Consider the following 25,239-nt stretch of genomic DNA (forward strand, 5'->3'; position numbering starts at 1 on the left):
CTTTGCATATTAAAGATTTGCTAATAATCATTACAGGTGACAAACTGAGATCCAGACAATTTGTGAATTATTATGTGGTATGTTAGGCAAATGTGGAAAAGAAGTGGCATGAGACTGGCTACTATGAAGAATCTCAGTATAGGAAACACTTAGGAAGCCGTGCTAAATATCATAAATTTTTTTTTTTGCCTTTGTTTTTTAAGGGCTGCACCTGTAGTATATGGAAGTTCACAGGCTAGGGGTTGAATTGGAGTTGCAGCTGCTGGCCTACATCACAGCTACAGCAATGCAGGATCTGAGCCACATCTTCAACCTACACCACAGCTCACAGCAACACTGGTTCCTTAACCCACTGAGCAAGGCCAGGAATCGAACCTTTATCCTCATGGAAACTAGTTGGGGTCACAACCTGCTGAGCCACAACAGGAACTCCTAAATATCATATTTGAAGCACCTTTGAATTCAGAATTTATCTTACCAGCTCCTGAGTATTGGTAGCATTATAATTTTGGAAGACCTTTCTTAAGATGAACCTGGGGAGTTCCCATCGTGGCGCAGTGGTTAATGAATCTGACTAGGAACCATGAGGTTGCAGGTTCGATCCCTGCCCTTGCTCAGTGGGTTAACGATCCAGCGTTGCCATGAGCTGTGGTGTGTGGTGTAGGTCACAGACGTGGCTCGGATCCCATGTTGCTGTGGCTCTGGCGTAGGCTGGCAGCTACAGCTCTGATTGGACCCCTAGCCTGGGAAACTCCATATGCCTCGGGAGCGGCCCAAGAAATGTCAAAAAAAGACAAAAAAAAAAAAAGATGAACCCGGGATACTTACAATTAACAGAACTCCTTTAAAATCACTTCTTAGGATGGCCAGGGACACTGTATACCACATATCTTCATGTCTACCTGTGAGACTTAGCTCACCATAGAAACGGTGTAGCAAGTCTTGACCTTACTGTACTACTATTTTTTATACTTCCCTTAGGTGGCGAGCGGAGTCATAGATTCAGTAAAATTCAGTAAAGGACAGGAAAATCCGTAAAAGGGAGGGACTGCTGAGGGATGGAGTAATATGGGGAATAGAATAGTTGAGAGTGGGATTGCCATTGAATCATCTAAATGTATCTTTTATTCTTTCCTTCTTTTTATAAAGAGGTTACATCGCAATTGAAATAACACCTAAGAACGTGGTCACTCATACATATACAAAACTCATGAATTTTTTTAAAAAGAAAAAAATTTAAATAATAGTTGTACACAAGTTCTCCACTCCAATGTCTCCAAGATGTTTAACATTTATTGTATGATAGGCCAGGATGGGCAAAATGTACTTTGTCCTTGCTCTCCTAGCCTAGTTTGAGGTTGATCATAGGATTAATTTCTTGGATATTTAATGCTTGAGAATTTGAACACTATGTAGGAAGACCCTTTTTAAAAATTTAGACTGATTTTGCTGAAATTTTAATGTATATTTTAGCTTTATTTGCTAATTTTTATTTCTTAAGATAAAAGAGGATGCTGAATTTGTGCCTGTATTTTAACTTAAAATGTTCACTATCTTATTTAGAATGACTGTTTTAACAATTTATTTATTATCTTTCTTAGCATGAATTTTTTAAATGACTTCATTCCTTTTTGAACATAAAAGTAAATCCATTGGAATTAAACTTAAAGTATCCCTTGAAAATTGCACTCACTCATTTATACAGTCAAACTGAAAGTAGTTTGACATGATATGCATCTGATTCAAAATAGCATATTATATAATATAAAAACAAGAGTCTGCAGACTAAAAGCCACATCAGACCCACAGCCTGTTTTTATACAGCTTGTGAGCTGAGAATGTTTTTTACATTTTTAAAGACTTAGAAATTTATAAACAACCAAAAAGAATAGGCTACTGACAAAATGTGACCTGCAAAGCTTAAAGTATTTGCTCTCTGTCTGTTTATAGAAAAATTTTGCTGACCTTGGGACAAAGTAATAATATATGTCTGATTTCTAATGTCCACCCTAGAGATAATCTTTATGTAGAAGGTGAAATAATTAACCTGTTGAATCAGAAAAACAATTTCTAGCCAATGGTTTTTTTCCCTTTTTCTTCACTATCATTCTTTGTCAATTTGATATCAAATTATCTTCTTTTCACTGACTCTTTCTCCTGAATCTTAATCAACAGAAGAAGAACAAAAACATATAATGGATCGTTTTTCACATTAAGATATGAAATCCTTTTGGCAAATGAAATCGTTAGAGAGCACAGTGCATAAGATGGGTGAAAGGAGTACTACTGAAAGGGGACCCAGTGGTGGGTGTTGTTAGTGTGAGGCAAAACCCTGCTTGCTCCCCTTCCCTTTCTCTCTTGGTGGCTGAGCAGGAAAGGGCTTAAGGAGAGAGTCTTAAAGCATTTTGACAACTGTCAGTCTAGAATGATGATTCACATTGCATAATTGGCTTCTATATAGTTATCAGTGACTTTATAGTACTCTAAATGATTGGTACTCAATTAGAGTTCTCTCTCTTTTTTAACTCTAGGGAAGGAAGGTCTTGGATAAACTGTATGAATTAAAAATACATTTTACAAGTTTAAAAGGACTTATAGGGCCTGAGAAGTTAGCGCCAAGATGTCAAATTGTGAATATTGCAGCAGAAATTTTCCTAAAAAGTGGAAGCCTAGATGGTGCCATTTGGGTGTTAAGGGGTAAGTTCTGATATAATTCCAGCATAAAGTAATTTGTTAAGCTCGTTATAAGTTCTTGTTTTTGTACTTACCTCAGGTTGATAGTGAATTGTGGGTGATAATTTGGTCCAAACCCCTAATGACCATGTGGGTAGGAAAGATTGTTCTGTAAAATGAAGGGAGAAGAATAACCTAACTTTAGAGAAGAAACTGTATGAATCTTTGTTAAAAAGTTAGTTCTTGGAATTCCCGTTGTGGCGCAGTGGTTAACGAATCCGACTAGGAACCATGAGGTTACAGGTTCAATCCCTGCCCTTGCTCAGTGGGTTAACGATCCGGCGTTGCCATGAGCTGTGGTGTACCACAGACTCGGCTCAGATCCCGCGTTGCTGTGGCTCTGGCCTAGGCTGGCAGCTACAGCTGCGATTAGACCCCTAGGCTGGGAAACCCCATATGCCTCGGGAGCAGCCCAAGAAATGGCAAAAAGACAAAAAAAAAAAAAAAAAAGTTCTTACTTTGGCCTAAGCACCATATAAATGCTTTGCCTGATGATCTCAATCTTCATAAAGACCCTCTGAGTTTGGAGTTATTACAATCCCCATATTATAGATAAGAAAATGTTGTCAGAGACATTAACCAGCTTGCCCAAAATGATGTAATGAGTAAGGAGTGCAGACTGGATTCAATCCCAGACACTCTAGCTTCAGAGCCCCAGCTTCAGCTGCTGAGACAGGGAAATCCTGATTGCAGTCTGCATAAACTCTATTTTGTATTTGCATACAAGCATGGCTTCAGACCAAGACAGTAAAGCTTATTTTCCCTAGTAAGTCAATCCATTTAACAAATTACAATGAAATTAAGCCAGCAAAAACAACTAAGGTTATTTTGGCATGAGGTAAGTAAAAATTTAGAGAGCACAGTAGTAGCATAGCATCTAATGGTAGCTTTGGCTACTTGGACAAAGCAGATTTTATTTGATAAAATGGATAGATAAGAACGAATAAACCTTGAGGATCTCTGAGTTAGATAAAAAATGGAATAAATGCACAGGTAAATAAAATAGAAAACTTATACACTAACAAAACTAGCATGTGTTTCATATATATAGAACACCTGAATCTGTTCAGTGCTGGAATATATGGAATATAGAGATTGTGATCAAAAGCTTGTTGGAAAAGGTTTTCTTCAACTTAGCAAACATAACCAATGAAGTTTCCTAGGAGGGGAAGATTAATCAAAATAGAAGCATACAATACAAAACAGAAATACAAAATACACAAATAAAAGAGTTCCCATCGTGGCACAGCGGAAACAAATCCAACTAGGATCCATGGGGTTGGGAGTTTAATCCCTGGCCTTGTTCAGTGGGTTAGGGATCTGGCGTTGCCATGAGTTGTGGTGTAGGTTGCAGATATGGCTCAGATGTGGAGTGGCTGTGGCTGTGGCTGTGGCTTAGACCAGCAGGTGTAGCTCTGATTAGACCCCTAGCCTGGGAACTTCCATATGCCACAGGGTGTGGCTCTAAAAAGCAAAAATATGTGTGTGTGTGTGTGTGTGTGTGTGTGTGTGTGTATACACAAATACAGAATAGAATGTTTATAAAAATAGAAAGTGTAGTTCCTGTTGTGGCACAGCAGAAACGAACCCAACGAGTATCCATGATGTTTCGGGTTCAATTCCCGGCCTCACTCAGTGGGTTAAGGATCCAAAGTTGCTGTGAGCTGTGGTGTAAGTGGCAGGTGCAGCTTGAATCCCACATGCTGTGACTGTGGTCCAGGTCAGCAGCTGCAGTTCTGATTTGACCCCTTGACTGGGAATTTCCATATGCCTCAAGTTTAGCCCTATAAAGAAAGAAGGGGAGTTCCCGTCGTGGCGCAGTGGTTAACGAATCTGACTAGGAACCATGAGGTTGCGGGTTCCATACCTGGCCTTGCTCAGTGGGTTAAGGATCCGGCGTTGCCGTGAGCTGTGGTGTAGGTCGCAGACACGGCTCGGACCCCACGTTGCTGTGGCTATGGCGTAGGCCAGTGGCTACAGCTCCGATTTGACCCCTAGCCTGGGAACCTCCATATGCCGTAGGAGCGGCTCAAGAAAAGGCAAAAAGACAAGAAAAAAGGGAAAAAAAGGAAGTAACAAAAGGCAAGCCAGGGAGTTTCCATCATGGCTCAGTGGAAATGAATCTGACCAGTATCCATGAGGACACAGGTTCGATCCCTGGCACCGCTCAGTGGGTTAAGGATCCAGCATTGCAGTGAGCTGTGGTATCTCAGATGTAACTTGGATCCCACGTTGCTGTGGCTGTGGTGTAGGCCAGCAGCTGTAGCTCCAATTTGACCCCTAGCCTAGGAACCTCCATATGCCCTGGGTTATGGCCCCAGAAAGACCCTCCCCCCCGCTGCCCACCCCCTGCCAAAAAAAAAGTGCAAGCCACAGGTCACAAGCTCTATGAGAAAGAGGTGAGGCAAGAAATGGAAAATGGTTGAAAAAATGGGCTCTAGGAGTTCCCGTCGTGCCTCAGTGGTTAACGAATCTCACTAAGAACCATGAGGTTGAGGGTTCAATCCCTGGCCTTGCTCAGTGGGTTAAGGATCTGGCGTTGCCATGAGCTGTGGTGTAGGTCGCAGACACAACTCCGATCCCATTTTGCTGTGGCTGTGGTGTAGGCTGGCAGCTACAGCTCCGATTAGACCCCTAGCTCCGATTAGAACCTCCATATGCCACAGGAGCAGCCCCAGAAAAGGCAAAAACACACACAAAAGGGGGGGGGGGCCTCTGAATCTTTCTCAAACTGGAGACTGAAGAAGAGTTTGTGTGAATGGCATGGAATATCTATGGCAATAAAAAATGTTTACAGTTTTGATGTTTCAGTTTTGAGATTATCTTTTATAACTGTTATGTGGAATTTTCTTTTGTAGTAACCATTTCAACTGAAAGTCATTTTCATAAGTAAAATTTCATTTCTTCCAAAAAGGGGCCCACAGGAACATGTTAAGTTGTCTCTGGAATTTTTTTGTTTTTTCAAAGGGTTCTGTGGTGAACAGGCCATTCTCAAAAAAAAGAAATACAAATGACTTGATCTCAGTTGTAATAAATGAGAGTAATACTCACTTGTCTTGAGAGAAGTAAACATTAAAATCCTAACCACCTGTTAGATAAGCAAAGATTAAAGTTTTGTGATACACTTTTCATAAAGGTATAGAGAAATGAGTTTTTGTCTTTAATGGCTTTTTGACAAAATATATCAAAATTTAGTATGCATATTTCCTTTAATCTCAACACCATTTCTAGGAACGTGGCCTATGAAAACATTTATATCTGTATACAAGGGTGTGCAGTGTGAGTTATCTGATATCTTTTTTTTTTTTTTTTTTTTTTTTTTTTTTTTACTTTTTAGGGCTGTACCTGCAGGATATGGAAGTTCCCAGGCTAGGGGTCTAATCAGAGCTACACCTGCTGGCCTACTCCACAGCCACAGCAACATGGGATCCAAGCTGTATCTGCAGCCTACACCACAGCTCACAGCAACGCTGGATCCTTAACCCACTAAGCAAGGCCAGGGATCGAACCCGAAACCTCATGGATCCTGTCTGGTCGTTAACCACTGAGCCTTAAAGGGAACTCCCACGGTATCTTTTTTTTAACTGTCAACAATGAAAGAATTCCAGGAGTTCCCGTCATGGTGCAGTAGAAACGAATCTGGCTAGGAACCATGAGGTTGCGAGTTCAATCCCTGGCCTCTCTCAGTGGGTTAAGGATCTGGTGTTGCCGTGAGCTGTGGTGTGGGTTGAAGACACGGCTCAGATCCTGCGTTGCTATGGCTGTGACGTAGGCTGGCAGCTGTAGCTCTGAATGGACCCCTAACCTGGGAACCTCCATATGCCATAAGTGCAGCCCTAAAAAGCAAAAAAAAAAAATTCCAGATAATTTAAATGTCCATTAAGGGTGTACCAGGCAGTGACACTGTGTGATGGCTATATGGCAGTGTGGAATGAGCTCCAGGAATGTGCTAAGCCATGTATACACAGTATGCTCCTGTTTGTGTAAAAAAATAAAATAGATACACACACATTTGCTTTATACCCTTTGAATACTTGTAGAAGGATGCACAAGAAACTAGTAATAATGATTGCTTCTGGGAAGAGGAATTGAATGCTTGGAGGACAGGGATGAAAGGTAGATTAACTTTTTACATATATTTCAGAGTTTCTGTTATGGCTCAGCAGTTAACGAATCTGACTAGCATCCATTGCAGTGGCTCTGGTGTAGGCTGGTGGCTATAGCTCCAATTGGACCCCTATCCTGCTAACCTCCATATGCCACGAGTGTGGCCCTAAAAAGACAAAAAAAAAAAAAAAAAAAAAAAAACTTTTTACAAATTTTTCTATATTTTTTTCCTTTTAAAAAACATATGCATTTATTACCTACTAAACTTTTTAAAGGAATTTACATCGACTACTTATGTTCGAAAAATGTGGAATATTTTTATTTATTTAGTGGGTGGCAGACATATGGTTAGAAGAAGTCTATTGGTTTGGCTTTTCTCATTTTCACTTTGACATTTTATTTATTATTTATTATTTTTTGGCCACACCCACAGCATATGGGAATTCTTGGGCCAAGGAGCAAACTGGCATCACAGCAGCCACCCTAGCCACTGCAATGACAATACCAGATCCTTAACCCACTGTGCCACAAGGGAACTCCTCACTTTGACATTTTAAATTCTTTTTTTTTTTTTTTTTGTCTTTTTGCCTTTTCTGAGGCCACTCCCATGACATATGGAGGTTCTGAGGCTAGGGGTCTAATCGGAGCTGTAGCTGCTGGCCTGCACCAGAGCCACTGCAGTGCAGGATCCAAGCCATGTCTTCGACTCACACCACAGCTCATGGCAATGCCGGATCTTTAACCCACTGAGCGAGGCCAGGGATCGAACCCACAACCTCATGGTTCCTAGTCGGATTCGTTAACCACTGAGCCACAACAGTAACTCCAGACATTTTAAATTCTCAGCATGGGTACCTTGTATCCTGGCAAATGAGCTATAAATTCCTACTTGCCTTCTCCCCTTACCAGCATTAAAAAGACCTTAAGGAGTTCCTGTCTTGGTGCAGTGGTTAATGAATCCGACTGGGAACCATGAGGTTGCGGGTTTGATCCCTGGCCTTGCTCAGTGGGTTAAGGATCCAGCATTGCTGTGAGCTGTGGTGTGGGTCACAGCCGCGGCTCAGATCCCGCGTTGCTGTGGCTCTGGCATAGGCCAGCAGCTGCAGCTCCGATTTGACCCCTAGCCTGGGAACCTCCATATGCCGCGAGAGCGGCCCAAGAAAAGACAAAAAAAAAAAAAAAGACCTTAAAACCGTAATTTTATAATCAAGGTTTGGAGACTGAAAAACAAATGTCTCAATGTTCTAGTATACAAATTTCATTAAACATGAATCATTTATGTATATATATCCATCATTTTCGGATTGTTTTCCCATATGGAGTTAATTTCCCTGTGCTTTGTTACTCATCCATTCCATATCGTAATGTGTATATGTCAAGCCCAACCTTCCATTTTATCCCTCACCCCAACATCATTTCCCTTTGGTTTTGAAATCACACCGCAATTAAGTATGCAACAGGAATATATGTATATATGTATATATTTTATTTATTTATTTATTTTTTGCTTTGCTTTGCTTTGCTTTTTAGGGCCACATCTGCACCATATGGAAGTTCCCGGGCTAGGGATCAAATTGGAGCTACAGCCGCCGGCCACGGCCACAGTAACACCAGATCTGAGCCGCATCTGCAACCTACTAAATAAAGAAGAACAATGCAGTTTTTCAGAAAAAACTATACAATCTACTTTTAATGTGTCATATACCCAGAAGATATATGATTAACAAAAAAATAATTGAATTTATTTATTAAAATAGTACTCACTTTATAGGGAATGGTGACATAGCTGTTTGACTTTTAACTTTTTATGGGAATTAGGTTTAACATGATTTATGTTAATGGATGATTTATGCAGTCTCTCACGGTATTGCGTTTATTTGAATTATGTAGTAAAATTTAAACAAATTTAGGGGTAAATTAATGCACTTATCTGTCTAAATGAGTTAATAATTATAAAGCACTAATATTTGTAGAATTTTGCTTCATAGGTAGTATAAATCCAGTCAACCAGTCAAGTGGGCTCTAGTGATTTAAAATCAAGCTCCTGTTTCAAAATTTTATACTCAATACTTAAGGCTTTATTTTGGCATTGTATACTTGAATTGTTAAATCTTTCTTCAGTACTTTTTATATTCATTGAGCTGGGAAGGCCACAAAAGAAAAGGGTTTTATGACTCCTGCTCTTAGTCCAGTTGGAAAAGACCCCAGAGATGTGATTTGAATGTTACATAGCAGTGTTCCATTATGTGTCTCACTCTGTGTCTCATAATGATTGGGGGAGCTGGGTAAATGGTAAAATACTGACCTTTCTAACACGTTAGCGCCTCAGTGTTCTGTCCTGCAGTCTCCCACTGTTTTTTAAAACATGAAAATCAGGGCAGAAACTAAGGAACTTCAGCATTATAGGTAATACTCTCTCTTTTTTTAAATTGTGTGATAAGCACCTAAGAGTTCTTTTTATTGTTATGTTTTTATAACTTACATATGTTTGCTATTCTTCTGTACATAGCAAATATTCTATAATAAATTTTAAATAGGCAGATACTGTGGAGGAAAGCTGTTCCCCAAGAATACCAAAACTAAGTAAATTATGTATTCTTTACTACAGAATTGTTTTTAGTTTATCTACACAAGTAGTGTTTTACATCATAATGTATACTTATATAATCTGAATATTTTGTCATATAAAAATAAACATTAACTTCAGAGTCAGTAACTGATTAGTACACCTAGAAAAATGAAGAATTACTTTAAAAAATGGTCATTGGTTTTCATTTTAGGATGATGATCATCACCATATAAATTGTTTCTAATAAGCTTGAGCTATGGTTATCTTTCTAAGTACACATGCTTAAGTTTTGTCGCTTTCTCCAAAAGATATTTAAAAAGATGAATTGTGATTGATTATACTCTTAAGTGTAATTTTTATGGTATAAAGTATTTGTACTTTTTTCTTCTTATAAGAGTCAGAATGGATCATCAGTACACCACTGTGGCCTTGTGATAGACTGGATGTGCTCAACCGGCATAATCTGCTTTGTACAATTGCACATGAAATCTTAGCAAAGAGCCTCTACAGACAGACATTTGAAGTTTTGCAAAATCTACCAGGTTTTCAAAATTCTCAAGGTATGTTTTTTCAGAAGTCTAGCTTAATTATCTCTGACTTATCTGGTATTTAACTGTTAATGAGGAACTGTTCACCACCTGTTTTGGTTGAATTTTATATTCCAGCGTATACTTTTAATGATGTTGTTTTTTAAAAATAGGTTCTCTGCAAATTGAATATGCTTTCTTAACGGTGTTAAAAAATATGAGATGCTTATCTTTGGGTCATAGGTCAGCACTTCCTGAAGGAGCATTTCATCATTCCCCTTTTCCTACCTCTGTCATTAGCAAACAATATGTTTAGTGCCCCCAGCAAGCGTCATACCTTAAAAGAATTTATTGCATTAGAATAATAAAAAAATACTTTTTCTTTTATCAGTTAGCGGATATAGAACTTAGTTTCTATTACCTTGGAATATAGGAAAACATGGAAAAAATTAAGGAAATTAAGGAGCTGATGAGTTCATAAAAAGAGGAAAAAAGAGGATACCATTGTGCGCAATGGCAAGCAGTGCGCTTGAATACTTGCAAGTTATATGTGGGTGGGAAGAGAGTCTGCATCCAGGAAAACAGCTTTGGGTTAGAAATGAGCTGAGTGATGAATTCGGAGTGATGGGTTAATGTTTAATTAAAATGTTACCTTGAAAGCCTACCATCAGTGCTTTGTCTCTATTCTCCCATTTATGCCCCCGAGATACTGTATTGTAATTAGCATTCTTTTCTCTCTTCCTCTAAATAGTAAGCGCCTTAAAGGTAGTGATATTTTCTTTATCTTGGTGTCCCTGGTACATGACCTCTGTAGAACAGGCTTTTGATATACATTATCTTGATAATGCAACAAAAAAGTAATAGATTGAACACATAGCTGTGCCAAATTTTGGAAGACCCTGAATGACGGGCTAAAGAAATTTTCTTCTCTGTGTATAGTAAGGGGTCACTAGGGTTTTGGGGCCCAGGGGTGACATATGAAGTTGGTGTTTTAGGAAAGTTCCTCTGATGATAATGTTTAGAAGAAGACTAAAGGTAAAGAGATAAATTTCCTGCTAAAGCCAAATTTCCTGATAAAAAAATCCTAAAGTGATAAAGACCTAGAGTCATAGACCCACCTGACTGAATATAGGGAATAAGAGTTGGAAGTCTCCAGTGTGAGTTCACTTTTCTAAGTGAAGAACATAAAGGAATAGACATACCCAATAAAGGAAGTATTTTTTTTAAACTTGAGTGAATATTTATGAGGATATGATTTATTTTTAGTCATGGGAAATACAAGTCTAAGGTCTGCACTCTAGATAGAATGCAAACAGAACCATGCAGATGCGTTCACATATGAGGATCATGGACAGAGGCGCTAAAGCAGCCTCTCAAGTCACATTCCTTTCACATTCTCCATTACAAAGTGAATGCATGGTTTTGTTTTTGTTGAATGCTTTTGTTGTTTGTTAACTTAGACAGTATGTAAGATTATTGCGTTTTAGTGACTGTGACTCCTATAGTGGGAAGGAAAGGGCCAAGGGGAACAGAGTGGAAAGGAAAAGAGAGAAGTTTGAGAGATGAAGACAGATCCATTTCATTATATCACTTATTTTTTCTTTTCAGAAACTGTGGAGGTCTCACAGTATAGCCTTCTTTTTAATAAACTTCTAGATGCCTGTATAGAAAGCAATAGTCTTGGTATGTCATCCTCTGTAGCAGAATTCATGATTTCAAAGAACATCCCTATTGATTTTTCCTTTCTTAGAAGATTAATTACTTCTTTGGGAAGGAGTTGTTTATGGCTCAAAGCCAGAGCCCACTACAAAAGTAAGTTATATCTTAAAAATTTAAATTTGATATTTTGGTTTTGATTTTCTAACCCTAAATCCAGGTATAATATTTATGATAAAGCATTAAATATGTTCAAAGGGCACTTGATGCATGTTCAAAGATAGTGGTCTAAAGAGATTTGTGCTGCTTGAAACCTGTTAATTCTCTTGTTTCTAATGACTATATTATTTTCTCTTTGCATATTAGCTTGTCCACTGAAGGATGTGAAAAAGAATTCAAACCAGCTTGGCATATCTTATAAATATATAGAAGTAAAAAAATTGGTAGAATGAAGTTTAAGAAATACACTTTTATCCCTGGTATATCCCTGATCTTTATGGTTAGAATATTCTGTAACAGGCCACATAGGAAGTACAGAGGCTGCTATCACAGTGCAACATGATATATAATAGTTACATGGCTCCTAGTAATAGAACTTTGTACATGCTACAGCTGTTCCTGTAACAAGCCTAGAAAATTAGTGCTTTCTCTAGTCTTAACCTCCTCGCTGGTATTTTAATTAGAAACAGTTCTGTGTAGAATCTAGATCTAGTAAGAAATTCTCTTCTGCCTTTGTGCAGTAATTTGTCTTAAATTTCCATTTCTACCACTGTAATCTATAGAACAAACGTATGAGTACCTGCTCTCTGTCCCCACTGTGCCAGATGTGTCAAACATCCCAACATATGTGCAGATCAGTAGAGTTGTTTGTTCATAACACTTCAAGTTCGTGATTATGTTTCAACTCCTTATACTATTTCCCTGATACTGCTAGAAGTCACACCACAAACACTTTATGTACTATTTACTGTAACTTCCTGAGTAACAATTAATCTCTCTGTCTCTATGGATTTGCCTGTTTGGGGCATTTAACAAAAATGGAATCATTCAATGTCTATTTTTTTGTGATTTGCTTTGTACACTTAACATAATATTTTCAAAGTTTACCCATATTTGTTGTAGCCTATATCAATATGTCTTTCCTTTTTTATTGCTGAATAATATTCCATTGTATGCGATTAGTTTCCCCAGCTGTCAGTTGATGGACATTTGCATTGTTTCTATTTTTTAGCTATTATAAATATGCTTTAAACATTCACATACAAATTTTTATGTGAACATATGTTTTTCATTTCTCTTGGGAGCAGAATTGCTTGCTCATACAGTTTAGCATTTTAAGGAACTGCCAAATTGTTTTCCGAAGAAGAAGAAGCTGTACTGTTTTACATTTTTATTCCCACCGGTTATGTATGGGATTTCCAATTTCTTCACATCCTTACAATACATGTTACTGAGGTTTTTTTTATTTTAGCCTTCCTAGTAAATATAAAGCAATATCTCACTGAGGTTTTAATTTGCATGTTTCTAATGACTAACAATATTAAGCATCTTTTTATGTGCTTTTTGGCCATTTGTATATCTTCATTAAGAAATGTGTATTAGATCCTTCACATATTTTTTCTTTGCACTTTTTAAAATTGAGGACTTTTTCTTATTTTTTCTTATTGAGTGTCTTAAGTATGTGGGTATATATAAATATTTAAGATGCATATATACACACACACTCTCTAGATACAAGTTTTATTTCAGATACATGAATTCAATTTTTTTTTCCATTCCATGAGTTTCACTTTCTTGACTGCTTTGTTTTTGTTCCCTAACTAATCAGGAGGAAATTGTCCAGGGACAGCATAGTCGTCTTCCTGACGCTCCTGGTTTGCTACTAGTCCTAAAAATACTGCTTTTCTCTCAGAGCTGAAAAGTCAGAAAGGGGAGATGTTATTAGTGTATCTTTCCATTACTTTTCCCCACAAAACCACATAGGAGTATTTTTCTTTTCATGTTTGATTTTAGGGGAAAAAGTAATGTTACTAAATTTCTACTCAGTTTGTTGACTTTTGTTTTCCTCTTCTGCTCAGAAAAGTAAAATAGCAATGCATGTAAATTATACCTACCAATAGCTAGGAAGTTTAATGAGTCCAGTTAGTTCACCGGTCCTGGCAGTGATCTAGCGAGGTGAGACTTCCTAGTGGTTAGGATTCCAAAATCTGGAGTCAGAAGGCCAGGGCACTACCCAAAGCCCCCGAGCTATAATATAGGGGGGTGTTGTAGTTAATTTCAAAGGTAGTAAACTGTCAGGTTAAAATTATATAAAACTTATGTGTTTAGCACAGGTACCTGGCACATAGTAGGTCCTCAAAGATTAGGCATCATCCTCCACATTAGAAAGGTTTCTTGAAGAAACTTATCTTAATAAAATATTTTAAACAATTCTTACATGCAGATTTAAATTTGTTTCAGTAAAACACGACAATATAATATTGCCTATATGCAATTTGGATGTCCTAGGACTTGGGTATAGGGGATTTCCCTATATATCACTTGTAATAAGCACCTAAACAGTTTAAAAGTTGAGTCTCTCTTTGGAAAAGTTCATTTTTTAAAACATGAATTGGTGAACAACACAATGAGCACCTGTAAGGGAAAGGTATTTTATTCATCTTCATATCTAGTGTTTAGCACAATGCCAAAACCTATAGTAAGAAAAGCAAATATGTATGGCACAAACTAGGAGCATTCTAAATAAGCGTACTCAAAATAAAACTGTGATGCAAAGTAAAAGCTTCAAATTACAGTCTCTGTTTTCTTTCTACATTTTGAATTCATAATTCAAGATAGGCAGTTATTATAAATATATGTAGTTGCTGTTAGACCCAGATCCCAGTAAAACAAAACCCTATTCTGATTTTTTTAGTTATTCTGAAATTATCGTCTGTTGACTGTGGCTTGAAATTAATAAGCAATTACCACACTGAGGCTCAAAGGTCATTTTTTAGGTTTGTTTTTTTTTTTTCTCAGTTTGTATTTAATGTTTTCAAAACATTTTGCAAAGAATGATTTCATATGCACCAGGATAAGTTTACTACCATATAATTTTTTCAATAAATCTTTTTATGTGAAGAGTTATTCTATAACGTAAGTTCTTATCACCTGTGGATATTTTGGAAGCCTGGACTTTTGAGAGGCTTTAGTAAAGTTTGATCTATTACTTGATTTTCAGGTGCGCTTTCACTGGGTTGCTACCCACCACTGGAGGGAAATTTGTACCGGAAACTTCTACTAATTCCTTCCTATTTGTCTGAGATTGAAATGCTTTTAGCTATTGAAATCTTCCTGGTATCTAATGCTAGTAGTATTCAGAGTCCTGGAACTTCTACACAGATGCTGCAGATAGTTTTAAAAAGGTTGGTTGAAATAACTTTTAACTGAATCCTGAAAGCAGATTGTGGCTCCCTACACCTGCCCTAGGATGTAAATGTTTTTCATAAACATGTATATATACATATAACATTTATATATTTATATACCTGTTCATGTGTGTATTGATGAACTTTGGTAACATTTATTTTGAGAAAGGATTTGACCTATTTGAGACTAAAAACCAAATAAGTTAGTACCTTTCAATAAACACTTTAACAACTTCAAAGATCTTGTTAGATGTTCCAAGAGGTGATTCTTCTTCAGGTATGGATCTTTTCACGTACTGATAGTTTTTAGATCAATATTTAAAAATTATTTATCTTTTCGGTCAACACAAAAGGTCTTAAGAACCAGGTCTAAAAGGGAAATATATGATAATTTGTTAGGTTCAGTCAAGAATCTTGTTGAAAATAAAGCCATCAGCCTAGTTTCAGTATTTTTATTTTCACTTTTTATTATAGTTGATTTACAGTGTACTGTCAATTTCTGCTATATAGCAGAGTGACCCAATTGTGTATATATATTTTAGAAATATATATATGCATATATATATATATATACACACACATTCTTTTTCTCATACTATAGTTTCAGTATTTTTAATTCCTATTATAAATGCACAAATACTATAATGTAGCTGTTGGACCAGAGTGGCACCCCTTCAAATAATTTTGTTCAAAGCCCCAGAATTTAGGTTTATACTGCTCCAATTTCTTGTCACCTCTATCCAGGAAACTTGTAATATAAGGATCTCATGGAGGAGTTACCATTGTGGCTCAGCAGGTTAAGAACCTGACATAGTATTCATGAGATGTGGGTTTGATCTCTGGCCTCTATCAGTGGGTTAAGGATCCAGCATTGCTGCAAGCTGTGGCATTGATCACAGATGTAGCTTGAAACTGGCATTGTTGTGGCTGTGGTGCAGGCCTGCAGCTGCAGCTCCTATTTGACCCCTAGCCCTGGAACTTCCATATGCCACAGGTATGGCCCAAAAAAAAAAAAAAAAAAAAAAAGACCTCATGGGACCCCTGTTTTAGAGTTTCTTGACAAGAATTTTGCTTCAGTTTATTGGTGCTACAAACCAGATCCTCAGACTGAATATTGTTATCTATTACATTGTATAAAATATCCCAAAACTTAGTGGCTTAAGACAGCAAATATTACCTTAGTTTCTGTGGATCATGAATTTTGGAGTAGCTTGTTAGCAGGATGGTTCAGGGTCTCTCACAGAGTTGGAGTCAGGGTGTGGTCAGGACCTGAAGTTACTTGCCTGACAGTGTCACTGGGGTGGGAGAATCTGTTTTCCAGATGCCAGGCTCGCTCACATGCCTGTTGGCAGGAGGCCTCAGCCTCTTACCACATGGGCCCCTCCATGGGTTCCTTAAGTGTCTTCACGACAGCAAACTTTTCTCAGAATGAGTGATTCAGGAGAGAGAACGCAAGGAGGAAACTACAGTGCCTTTTATGACCTACATCAGGAACTGTGAAGGCTGAGGTTTCCCCTATTTTCAGCCTCTAAGTCAGCCTGCCATAGTTACATGGATGGGAAGCATAAGATACAAGACGCCTGGGTTGGGGACAGGACTTTATTACTTGTGGCACAGCTAGCAGCATGATTATCTGAATACTTGTATCTGTTCCTCTTGCTCCTAAGTCCCACATACGGGCCCAGGTGGATACCTGCACATGCAGTGGGTTCCATTACAGGAGAGGAATCCTCAACTTAGGAACTCAGATCTTCTATGATGGGTAATAAGCATGCCTGCCCCTTTCCCCTTCAGGGAAACTCTATCCCCACCTTGTAAATCTGTAAGCACACCTGTGTTTTGCTCTACAAGAAGAACCTATCTCTGTCTTTCAGGGTCATTCACTAAATTAAATGTCCTTGAAATCTGGAACAAGGGTTAGTCAATGTCTCTGCTCTCAAAACTTTCAAGAAATGCTAGGAACCATGAAAAATTGATGTCTAACAATAGTGTCCCAAGTTGTAGACTGTCATTTATGCTTTATTTATTGGTGATAAACAAGTCATTCAGTCCAGCCCATACTCAAGGGGAGGAGAATTGGGAAATAACTTAAGCCCACCTTTTTTTTTAAATCCACTAAAACTAGTTTTTTTGTTAGAGCTCTTTTCGGAGGGCCTCCTCTTTACGACTATGCACCATAGTGATGTGAGGCATTTGGGCTCCCATCATCCTAATAAGGGTTTGGTTTTCTCATAGCTTTCTATTCCCCACACATACACAGTCTCCTTATGCATTATTAGATTAGGGGGATATTTGTAACACCAGTAACATAACTAGTAATACACCTGGATCTTCAGTTTTGTCCAAACCAGTATTGGTTTTTCTATTATTATCATACTGAGCCCTGCCTTGTTACATTAACCTCTGAGAGAAAATTTTATTCATCTTCAGAAGTTCAAAAACTACACATAGTTGGCATATGCACAGTCTACCAATTCCTAAGGCAAAATGTACCAGAAGGGGCCTGACCCACCTTTCTTCTCTGTGACTACTGGTTCCTGTTCCAGATGGAAGCCCTCACTCCCACCACTCTGTGGAACACACTGTGTTGCTGATGCAGGAAGGCTTGTACTTGGGTGTTGTTGCCAGGCCCTTGGGTATTGTAGGTGCTGAGAGCAGGACACAGTGAATACAAAGAAAAAGTGGTGGCAAATAGCAGCCACATCTGTATCTTAAATACTTTCTACTCCGTATCCCATAGAAAAAATGGCCATAAGAATGAATTTTATGAAATTCGGAAACTGGTAAGAAAGTTATTATAAAGTAAATTCTAGTGCTTTAGTGAAGTACCTTAAATCAGGACTGAAAAAAAAAAATAAACCTGGAAATTTAGTAAAGACATATAACTACAGAGTTCCCATTGTGGCCCAGTGGTAACAAACCCAACTAGAATCCATGAAGATGCAGGTTCGATCCCTGACTTGGCTCAGTGGGTTAAGGATCCAGTGTTGCCATGAGCTGTTGTGTAGGTTGCAGACGTGACTCAGATCTGGCACTGCTATGGCTGTGGTATAGGCCTGCAACTGAAGCTCCTGTTAGACCCCTAGCCTGGGAACCTCCATATGCTGCAGGTGCAGCCCTAAAAAAAAAGATGTATAGCTATCTATAATTTGTTATCAAATGTGAGCTACATATTAAGTATACGTTATAACGAAAAAGATCCATATCAAGGTAACACAAGTGAATGTTAGTACCTCCAAACATGATTATATTTAATATTCTTTTATGCATTATAGAGAATAATTGTATAACTATTAATTTTGAAAATACAAAAATAGAGGTTATTAGTTGTGTTCTAGATCAGTATTTCCATATTGTGGCTTGTAGTCCATTTGTGTAGTGCAGTCAATTTAAGAAGTTACATCCATTTTATTAAAAAACAAATGAAACAATAGAAAATAGAGTACATTGTCATAAGAGTAAATCTTATTTTGTGAAACTTAATTTTTATGTATGCAGGTGTATACTGAGTCACAGTATAGAATGTCTTTATTACTGTGTGTCATGGTCAAACAAGTATGAAAACCACTGTTAGAAGAATATAATAAAAAGATTGTCATTGCTTAGAACCAGTAAATGTAAATCACTATCTCTTAAAGAAACTATATAGCTTCTTTTAAGAGTTTCTGACTTTATGAGGTGTTCACTTTGTAGATGCGAAGAAAACAAATCTCGGAGCAAGGACGATTATCAAGCTGCAGTGGAAAGATTAATTATGGCTGCTCGTATATCAGATCCAAAGCTTTTCATTAAGCACATGACCGTCAATGTTAATAAGGAACAGGTTTATAGTTTGGAACATTGTTCTGCCCTCAAATGGTTGAAAGAGAATATGAAGTGGGCTGGAAAGGTTTGGCTTTTCAATAACCGTTAGTTATTAAAGACTTTTTTTTTAAGTTCAAGTAATCATTGTTGAAAATAAAAGGCAATAAAAATAGTTTTCACCATATTCAGCTTTTGTTCTTTATTGATTCATGGTAATTTAATAGTTTTCAAACACTACAAAAAATAATTTTTTTTTTTTTTTGGTCTTTTTGGGGCTGCACCTGCAGCATATAGAAGTTCCAGGTTAAGGGTCAAATCAGAGCTACAGCTGCAGGCCTACACCAGAGCCACAGCAATGTGGGAACCAAGTCGTATCTCTGACCTACACCACAGTTCACAGCAACGCCGGATCCTTAATCCACTGAATGAGGCCAGGGATTGAACCTGTGTGGGATTGAACCCATGTCCTCATGGATACTAACCGCATTCCTTACCACTGAGCCACAACAGGAACTCCATGAATCTTTTTTTTTTATTATACTTGATTTATAATGCTGTGCCAATTTCTGCTGAGTGACCCAGTCATACATATATATACATTCTTTTTCTCATTATCTTCCATCATGTTCTGTCACAAGAGATTAGATATATTTCCCTGTGGTATACTGTAGGACCTCATTGCTTATCCATTCTAAATGTAATAGTTTGCATCTACTAACCCCGGACTTCCAGTCCATCGCACTCCCTCCCCCTCCTCTTTGGCAGCCATAAGTCTGTTCTCCATGTCTGTCTCTTTCTGTTCTGTAGATAGGTTCACTTGTGCCACATTTTAGATTCCACCTGTAACTGATAGCGTATGGTATTTGTCTTTCTGACTTAACCTCACTTGATGTAAGAATCTCCAGTTGCATCCATTTTGCTGCAAATGGCATGATTTTGTTCTTTTTTATGGTTGAGTAGTATTCCATTGTGTATATATCCCATCTTAATCCATCTGTCAATGGATATTTAGGTCGCTTCCATGTCTTGGCTATTGTGAATAGTGCTACTATGAACATAGGGGTGCATATATCTTTTTGAATGAAAGTTTTGTTCAGGTATATGGCCAGGAATGGAATTGCTGGATCTTATGATAGTTCTATATTTAGTTTTCTGAGGAACCCCCAAACTGTTTTCCATAGTGGTTGTCCCAGTTTACATTCCCATCAACAGTATAGGAGAGTTCCCTTTTCTCCACCCCCTCTCAGCATTTGTTATTTATAGACTTATTAATGATGGCCATTCTGACCAGTGTGAGTTGGTACTTTATTGTAGTTTTTTTTGTGTGTGTGTGTGTGTGTGTGTCTTTTGTCTTTTGTCTTTTTTGTTGTTGTTGTTGTTGCTATTTCTTGGGCCGCTCCCGCGGCATATGGAGGTTCCCAGGCTAGGGCTTGAATCGGAGCTGTAGCCACCGGCCTACGCCAGAGCCACAGCAACGCGGGATCCGAGCCGCGTCTGCAACCTACACCACAGCTCACGGCAACGCCGGATCGTTAACCCACTGAGCAAGGGCAGAGATCGAACCCACACCTCATGGTTCCTAGTCGGATTCGTTAACCACTGCGCACGACGGGAACTCCTATTGAAGTTTTGATTTTCATTTCTCTAATAATTAATGATGTGTCCGCTAGCCATCTGTATGTCTTCTTTGGAGAAATGTCTCTTTTGGTCTTCTGCCCATTTTTCTATTTGGTTGGGGTTGTTTCTCCCATTCTGTAGGTTGTCTTTTTGGTTTTTTGATGATTTCCTTTGTTGTGCAAAAGCCTGTTAGGTTTGATTAGGTCCCATTTGTTTATTTTTTTATTTCTATTGCTTTGGAGATGGACCTAAGAAAAGTATGGTTGATGTCAGAGAATGTTTTGCCTGTGTTCTCACCTAGGAGTTCTATGATGTCTTATGTTTAAGTCTTTCAGCCATTTTTTCGAGTTTATTTTTGTGCATGGTGTGAGGGTGCAAATACTAAAAATTTTAAGTTTTACCCAAACTGCAAGTGATTTTTCAAGTTTTGTTTTGTTTTGGCCGAGCCTGCAGCATATGGAAGTTCTGTGGCCAGAGATCAAAGCTGCACCACAGCAGTGACAACACCAGAGCCTTAACCCGCTGAGCCACCAGGGAACTCCAATTTTTCAAATTATTTTTTGACTTCTTTTTAAATTAGGTAAACCTAAGTATGGTGAATCCCAATAACCCAAACAATGGAAAATCACAAACTGAGTGTCATGAAGCATTTAATAAGAAGGAGACATATAGGCAAAAATATGCAAGCAGGTGTCTGGGGCTTTCAGAAAAACCTTTAGGGTTGTGAAGTAGATTTGATGAACACTCAGTCCAATCTCTAATGTCTATTCTACATTTGTAATCTAGAATAATAAAATAATATTGGAAATTGACTCACACAAACTAAAATTCCAGAGTACCTTCTGAGTTATACCAAAAATCTTTAATTATTCTTTGAAGTTTTCCTTTAGTGTATCTATTTCCTTTAGTATAATACTATCTGTATCTTGAAATTTTGTAATTTATGTATGTTACCTTAGGTATGACTAAAGAAATCAGTACTTTAAATATACCAGAACTTAACTATCCAAACAAAGATTGTACCTTTCAGACCGTCTTAGGAGGTTTAAACTTCTCTGAACCCATCTTCAGAAATCTGTAGCAGTCATTCTCAAGGTGATCATCCTCAGTCCTTAGCTTGATACATTAGATTTGATACTTTACACCATTATTTATTTATTTATTTAGGCCATGCCACAGCATGTGAAAGTTCCTGGGCCAAGGATCAAACTGTGCTGCAGTAGCAGCCTCTGAGCCATAGCTGCAGCAACACAGGATCCTTAACCCACTGCACCACAAGGGAAGTTCCTTTAAACCATAATTTTAAATCATTTAGAGAAAAACTCTGAATAAGATAATAAGTGTGACTAGCAGGACTAAACGTATTTCTTAAAGGAGTCCCAAAATAGGGTAATGGCAGCATGATTGGAATGAGTATAACCTCACAAGAATAAAAACGGTAAAGCCTAGCACTAGGCAGAATGCTCTGCTAAGATAAAATGTGGAATGGTGAATACACATGAATGGGATAGAGAGGCAGAAGGTGATGGTCAAGACAGTTCTCTAGTATGAACAAACTGGACTGCCATTACTAAAATTCAGAACCTAGGAAATAGTTTGGAGATTACCACAATCAGTTTGAGGTGACTTTGAGGGTGGAGAACAGTAAGTGGGCAATTATAATCTAGTTTTTTCTATGGCTGATAAGTGAAACCCAAAGAAAAGAATTAAAGAAATATGAGACTATTCAGATGCCAGTGGCATGGATGCATTTGAAAGGATGAAAATGCAAGAGATGACAAACAAGCTTTTAAAGTAAAAATGGGGTTGAATGGAACAGACCACAGGTTGCCCAGATTGTTTCTAATGAGAGGTCAGGAACTCTGAGGGCTGGAACAAATAGAGGTTTGGGGAGGGGGTGGTGTTTGCTTTTAAACCTCGGTCGACGGTGCCAAAAGAGAGAAAAGGAAAAAAAGCTCTAATTGTATTTGCCTTATTCTCTCTGTGGCAGTTTATGCGGGTAACCAAAGTCTTAAAAGCGAAGTACATGTAATATTAAAACCCCCAAGCTGATGGAGAGTGCTTAAGGTTTCAAAATACCCAGATATTGAAGGGGCCCGAGGTTAAAAAGAAAATGCAAACCGGAAAAAAAAATTTTTTTAATTAGCTATATTTATGGGAAAATGCCAAAGGGAATACTTTTAAGACACTTTTTGGTCTGAAGAAAAACTAAAAGCTAAAGGACATGCTTTTTAAGAACTTTAAAATCTGGAGCTTTCAAGTGAGAGCTGTAGTTAAGGCGCCAGCTCCTAACACAGTGTTGGCTGAAACGCCCAGGCAGCCTCCAGCCGTCCCAGGCGGCCAGGGTTGGGGGCACCCGGATCGGAGTGGGGGTGGGGTGGGTGGGGAGCAGAGCCGGCGCATGCGTGCGCGCTCTAGCCCCCCGCTCCAATCTCCCGGCTCCATCTCGCGTTCAATCGCACTTCTTTACACGCCCTCCGCGCAAAGACCTTCCGGCCACCTGCCGCCCAATCATCTTCCGACTCCCTCCCGCTTCGTCCTTCACATCTCTTAGAGCTCTCCAGTCGCACTTCTCAAAGCTTTCAGCGGAGCGCGCTGAGCCTCTTCCCGGCCGGAGGTAAGAAAACGGATCTGAGCTTCCAAGGCTGCGTGCAAGACAGGCGGTCACCTGGTTGTTGACGTCAGCGCGGGGCTGAGAGCCTCTAGGGTTTTAACCCGCGTCTCCTGCTACGCGCAGGCGCCCGAAAGGAAGACTTGGCATGCTTCGGCCAATGAGAGCGCGTTCTGCGACTCCTCTCTAGCCAGCCTCCGCAGCCGGCGCAGAAGGACGGGTGGAGCGGAACGCACCCAGCTGAGATTTCGAGGGCGGGAGGCCGAGAAAGCACTGCGGGTAGGGGCTTGTCAGAGTTTGTCTTCGGGCGGGTGGAGGACCAGGCCGGCAGCGCGCGCTCGTTGGTCCGCCCGGGGCCCCGGTGCGCATGCGCTCCCGCACGGCCCAGCACGGCCCAGCGCGCCGCCGCACACCCCTGCGGTAGGAGCGACTGTTCCTCTTGGTATGTGGTGGGAGGTGGAGCGGGTCGGTGGAAACTCTCTGGGCAGATCCGTGCCTGAACTGTTAAGGAGAAGGTGGGGAGGGACTCCGTTTGTGCCTTCAGGCTGTTGGGCGCAGGAGGGGGTGGGGGCGGCGTTGGGGGTGGGCTGCTCTTGGAGTCCCCAAGTTCCAGCTTTTGAACACAGGCAGTGCCAGGGGCCAGAGTACCCGCAACGCATCTGTTTTAACTTGTTTTGAAATGAGAAACCTAAGGTGATTTAGGTTTTATTTTTCCGTCTGTCATACTTCCCCGAAGTCTTTGACTTATCATAGGAATTGTTATTCAAATCTCATGGCAGATTTAGAAAAGGAATCTTAAAAACCTAAATACTTTGCTACAATTTATTAATTTCTCTAAAGGGCTTCCTGCTTTTACTTTTGCTTTTTCTTGGTCCTTTCACCTTCTCTAACAAGTATTAAACTGAAAAGCAACCAAAAATTGCCTGTTTTTCTCTCTCCTTAGAACTACTTTTTAAAACCTGACAAGATAGTTACTAAGTTTAAATGAGAGTAGCCTGAGGATATTAACTCTTTTAAAATAAGTTACTTTCAAATAAAAATGTGCCAAATGGCCACAGATCAGTTCTAGGACCTCCATTTGGTAAAAATGATTTCAGTCAAAAGTAGTTTAAACAAAAGTTTTTTTCTGAACTACCCATAAGTTGGCTTTCCCACCAATTTAGTTATCTCTCTACCAAATTTGATTTGAAACCTAACAGGAAACTTGATGTCTCTCTTTTAACAGCACAGAATTTAGGTTAAAATCAGAAATGTTCATCTTATGAAATAGAAGCTAGTATCACTATTAAGTGGATTACAGCAGCCATTTCCGATGGTTTTTAAAGGAATGTGGACCTTCTTGCCTTCCACTCTCCATCCAAAGTCTTCCAGAGCACCATTCTTCTAAATGTAGCACCTGGGAGTTTCTTCTAATACTCTGTGCAAGGCTCTGTCATTTCATTTACTGTAGTGTTTTATAATTATCTGCTTGTGTCTGTTTTTTTCACTCCTGCCCTCTTTCCTATAGTGTAAATTTTTGGCGAGGTAGAGTGTCTTATTTTTCTGTTCCCAGTACTTGGAGAGAGCCTGGTACGTAAGTGCCTGGGTAAATGCCTGTTGATGGGTTGGGTGTCTTACCAAGTGTGGTGAGGACACGGGAACCGTTTTAGTTATTTTGTAACATGCCTGAGGCCTATTCCAAGTGGAAGGATGGATAGTGGTTATGTGGAATGTGGGCAAAAACTGTCCATGTAAGAAATTGAAGACCAGAATCTTGCAGTTGATCTGGGTGTCCCAGGCATTTGGATTTTGTCATTTGAAAATGGGAACACCCAACAGTGGGCCTTTTTTTTTTTTTTTTTTTTTTTGCTTTAGGGCTGCAGGTGCAGTATATGGAAGTTCCCAGTCCAGGGGTCAAATCGAGCTGCAACTGCAGCTCGCAGCAACATCAGATCCTTAACCCAAAAAGGGAGGCCAGGGATCGAACTTGCATCCTCACAGATACTAGTCCAGTTCGTTTCCCCTGAAGCCACAACAAGAACTCCAGCAGTGGGTCTTAAATCTGCTAATAGTAACTTGGTTTTCAGGGTAGCTGGTCCTGTAAGGAAAAGAACGCAGTTTTGAATCTTCTAGTCTTCTCAGCAATTACATTTCTCAATTTAAAAGTTATCAGTAAGGCCCCTTATGTTTCATTTTCCCAGGGCCTGTTTATTTCTGACTAAAGTGATA

At 39.0% G+C, this 25,239-nt stretch overlaps 2 protein-coding genes across 73 annotated transcripts in view; both read left to right on the plus strand.

Moving 5' to 3' along the window:
• TOPAZ1 (testis and ovary specific TOPAZ 1) overlaps positions 1–18,987 on the plus strand; it is a 69,583-nt gene extending 50,596 nt beyond the window's left edge. For 23 of the 24 annotated variants that reach the window (XR_014822822.1, XM_021071723.2, XM_084987882.1 and 20 more), the window contains 5 exons: positions 2,532–2,697; positions 9,805–9,969; positions 11,545–11,748; positions 14,813–14,996; positions 18,693–18,987. Coding sequence is in view for 23 of the 24 variants with exons in the window: in XM_021071723.2 (XP_020927382.2) it covers positions 2,532–2,697; positions 9,805–9,969; positions 11,545–11,748; positions 14,813–14,996; positions 18,693–18,912 (939 nt within the window). In the remaining variant the exon portion in view is untranslated. The remainder of the gene's footprint in view (positions 1–2,531; positions 2,698–9,804; positions 9,970–11,544; positions 11,749–14,812; positions 14,997–18,692) is intronic. The other variant, XM_084987883.1, reaches the window with a different exon arrangement.
• A 3,847-nt stretch (positions 18,988–22,834) lies between these two features.
• Positions 22,835–25,239, plus strand: part of TCAIM (T cell activation inhibitor, mitochondrial) — a 55,670-nt gene continuing 53,265 nt past the window's right edge. For 18 of the 49 annotated variants that reach the window (XR_014822908.1, XR_014822907.1, XR_014822888.1 and 15 more), the window contains exon 1: positions 23,156–23,310. The gene's annotated coding sequence lies outside the window, so the exon portion shown is untranslated. Of the gene's footprint in view, positions 23,038–23,155; positions 23,474–25,239 lie in introns of those variants that run through there. The other 31 variants (XR_014822887.1, XR_014822881.1, XR_014822898.1 and 28 more) reach the window with 4 other exon arrangements.

This window comes from Sus scrofa, chromosome 13 (assembly GCF_054392235.1).
Source record: "Sus scrofa isolate SSC_HxYL_T2T_F1_AM1 chromosome 13, Sscrofa_HxYL_maternal_Yorkshire_Landrace_v2.0, whole genome shotgun sequence".
In the NCBI taxonomy this organism is placed as follows: Eukaryota; Metazoa; Chordata; class Mammalia; order Artiodactyla; family Suidae; genus Sus; species Sus scrofa.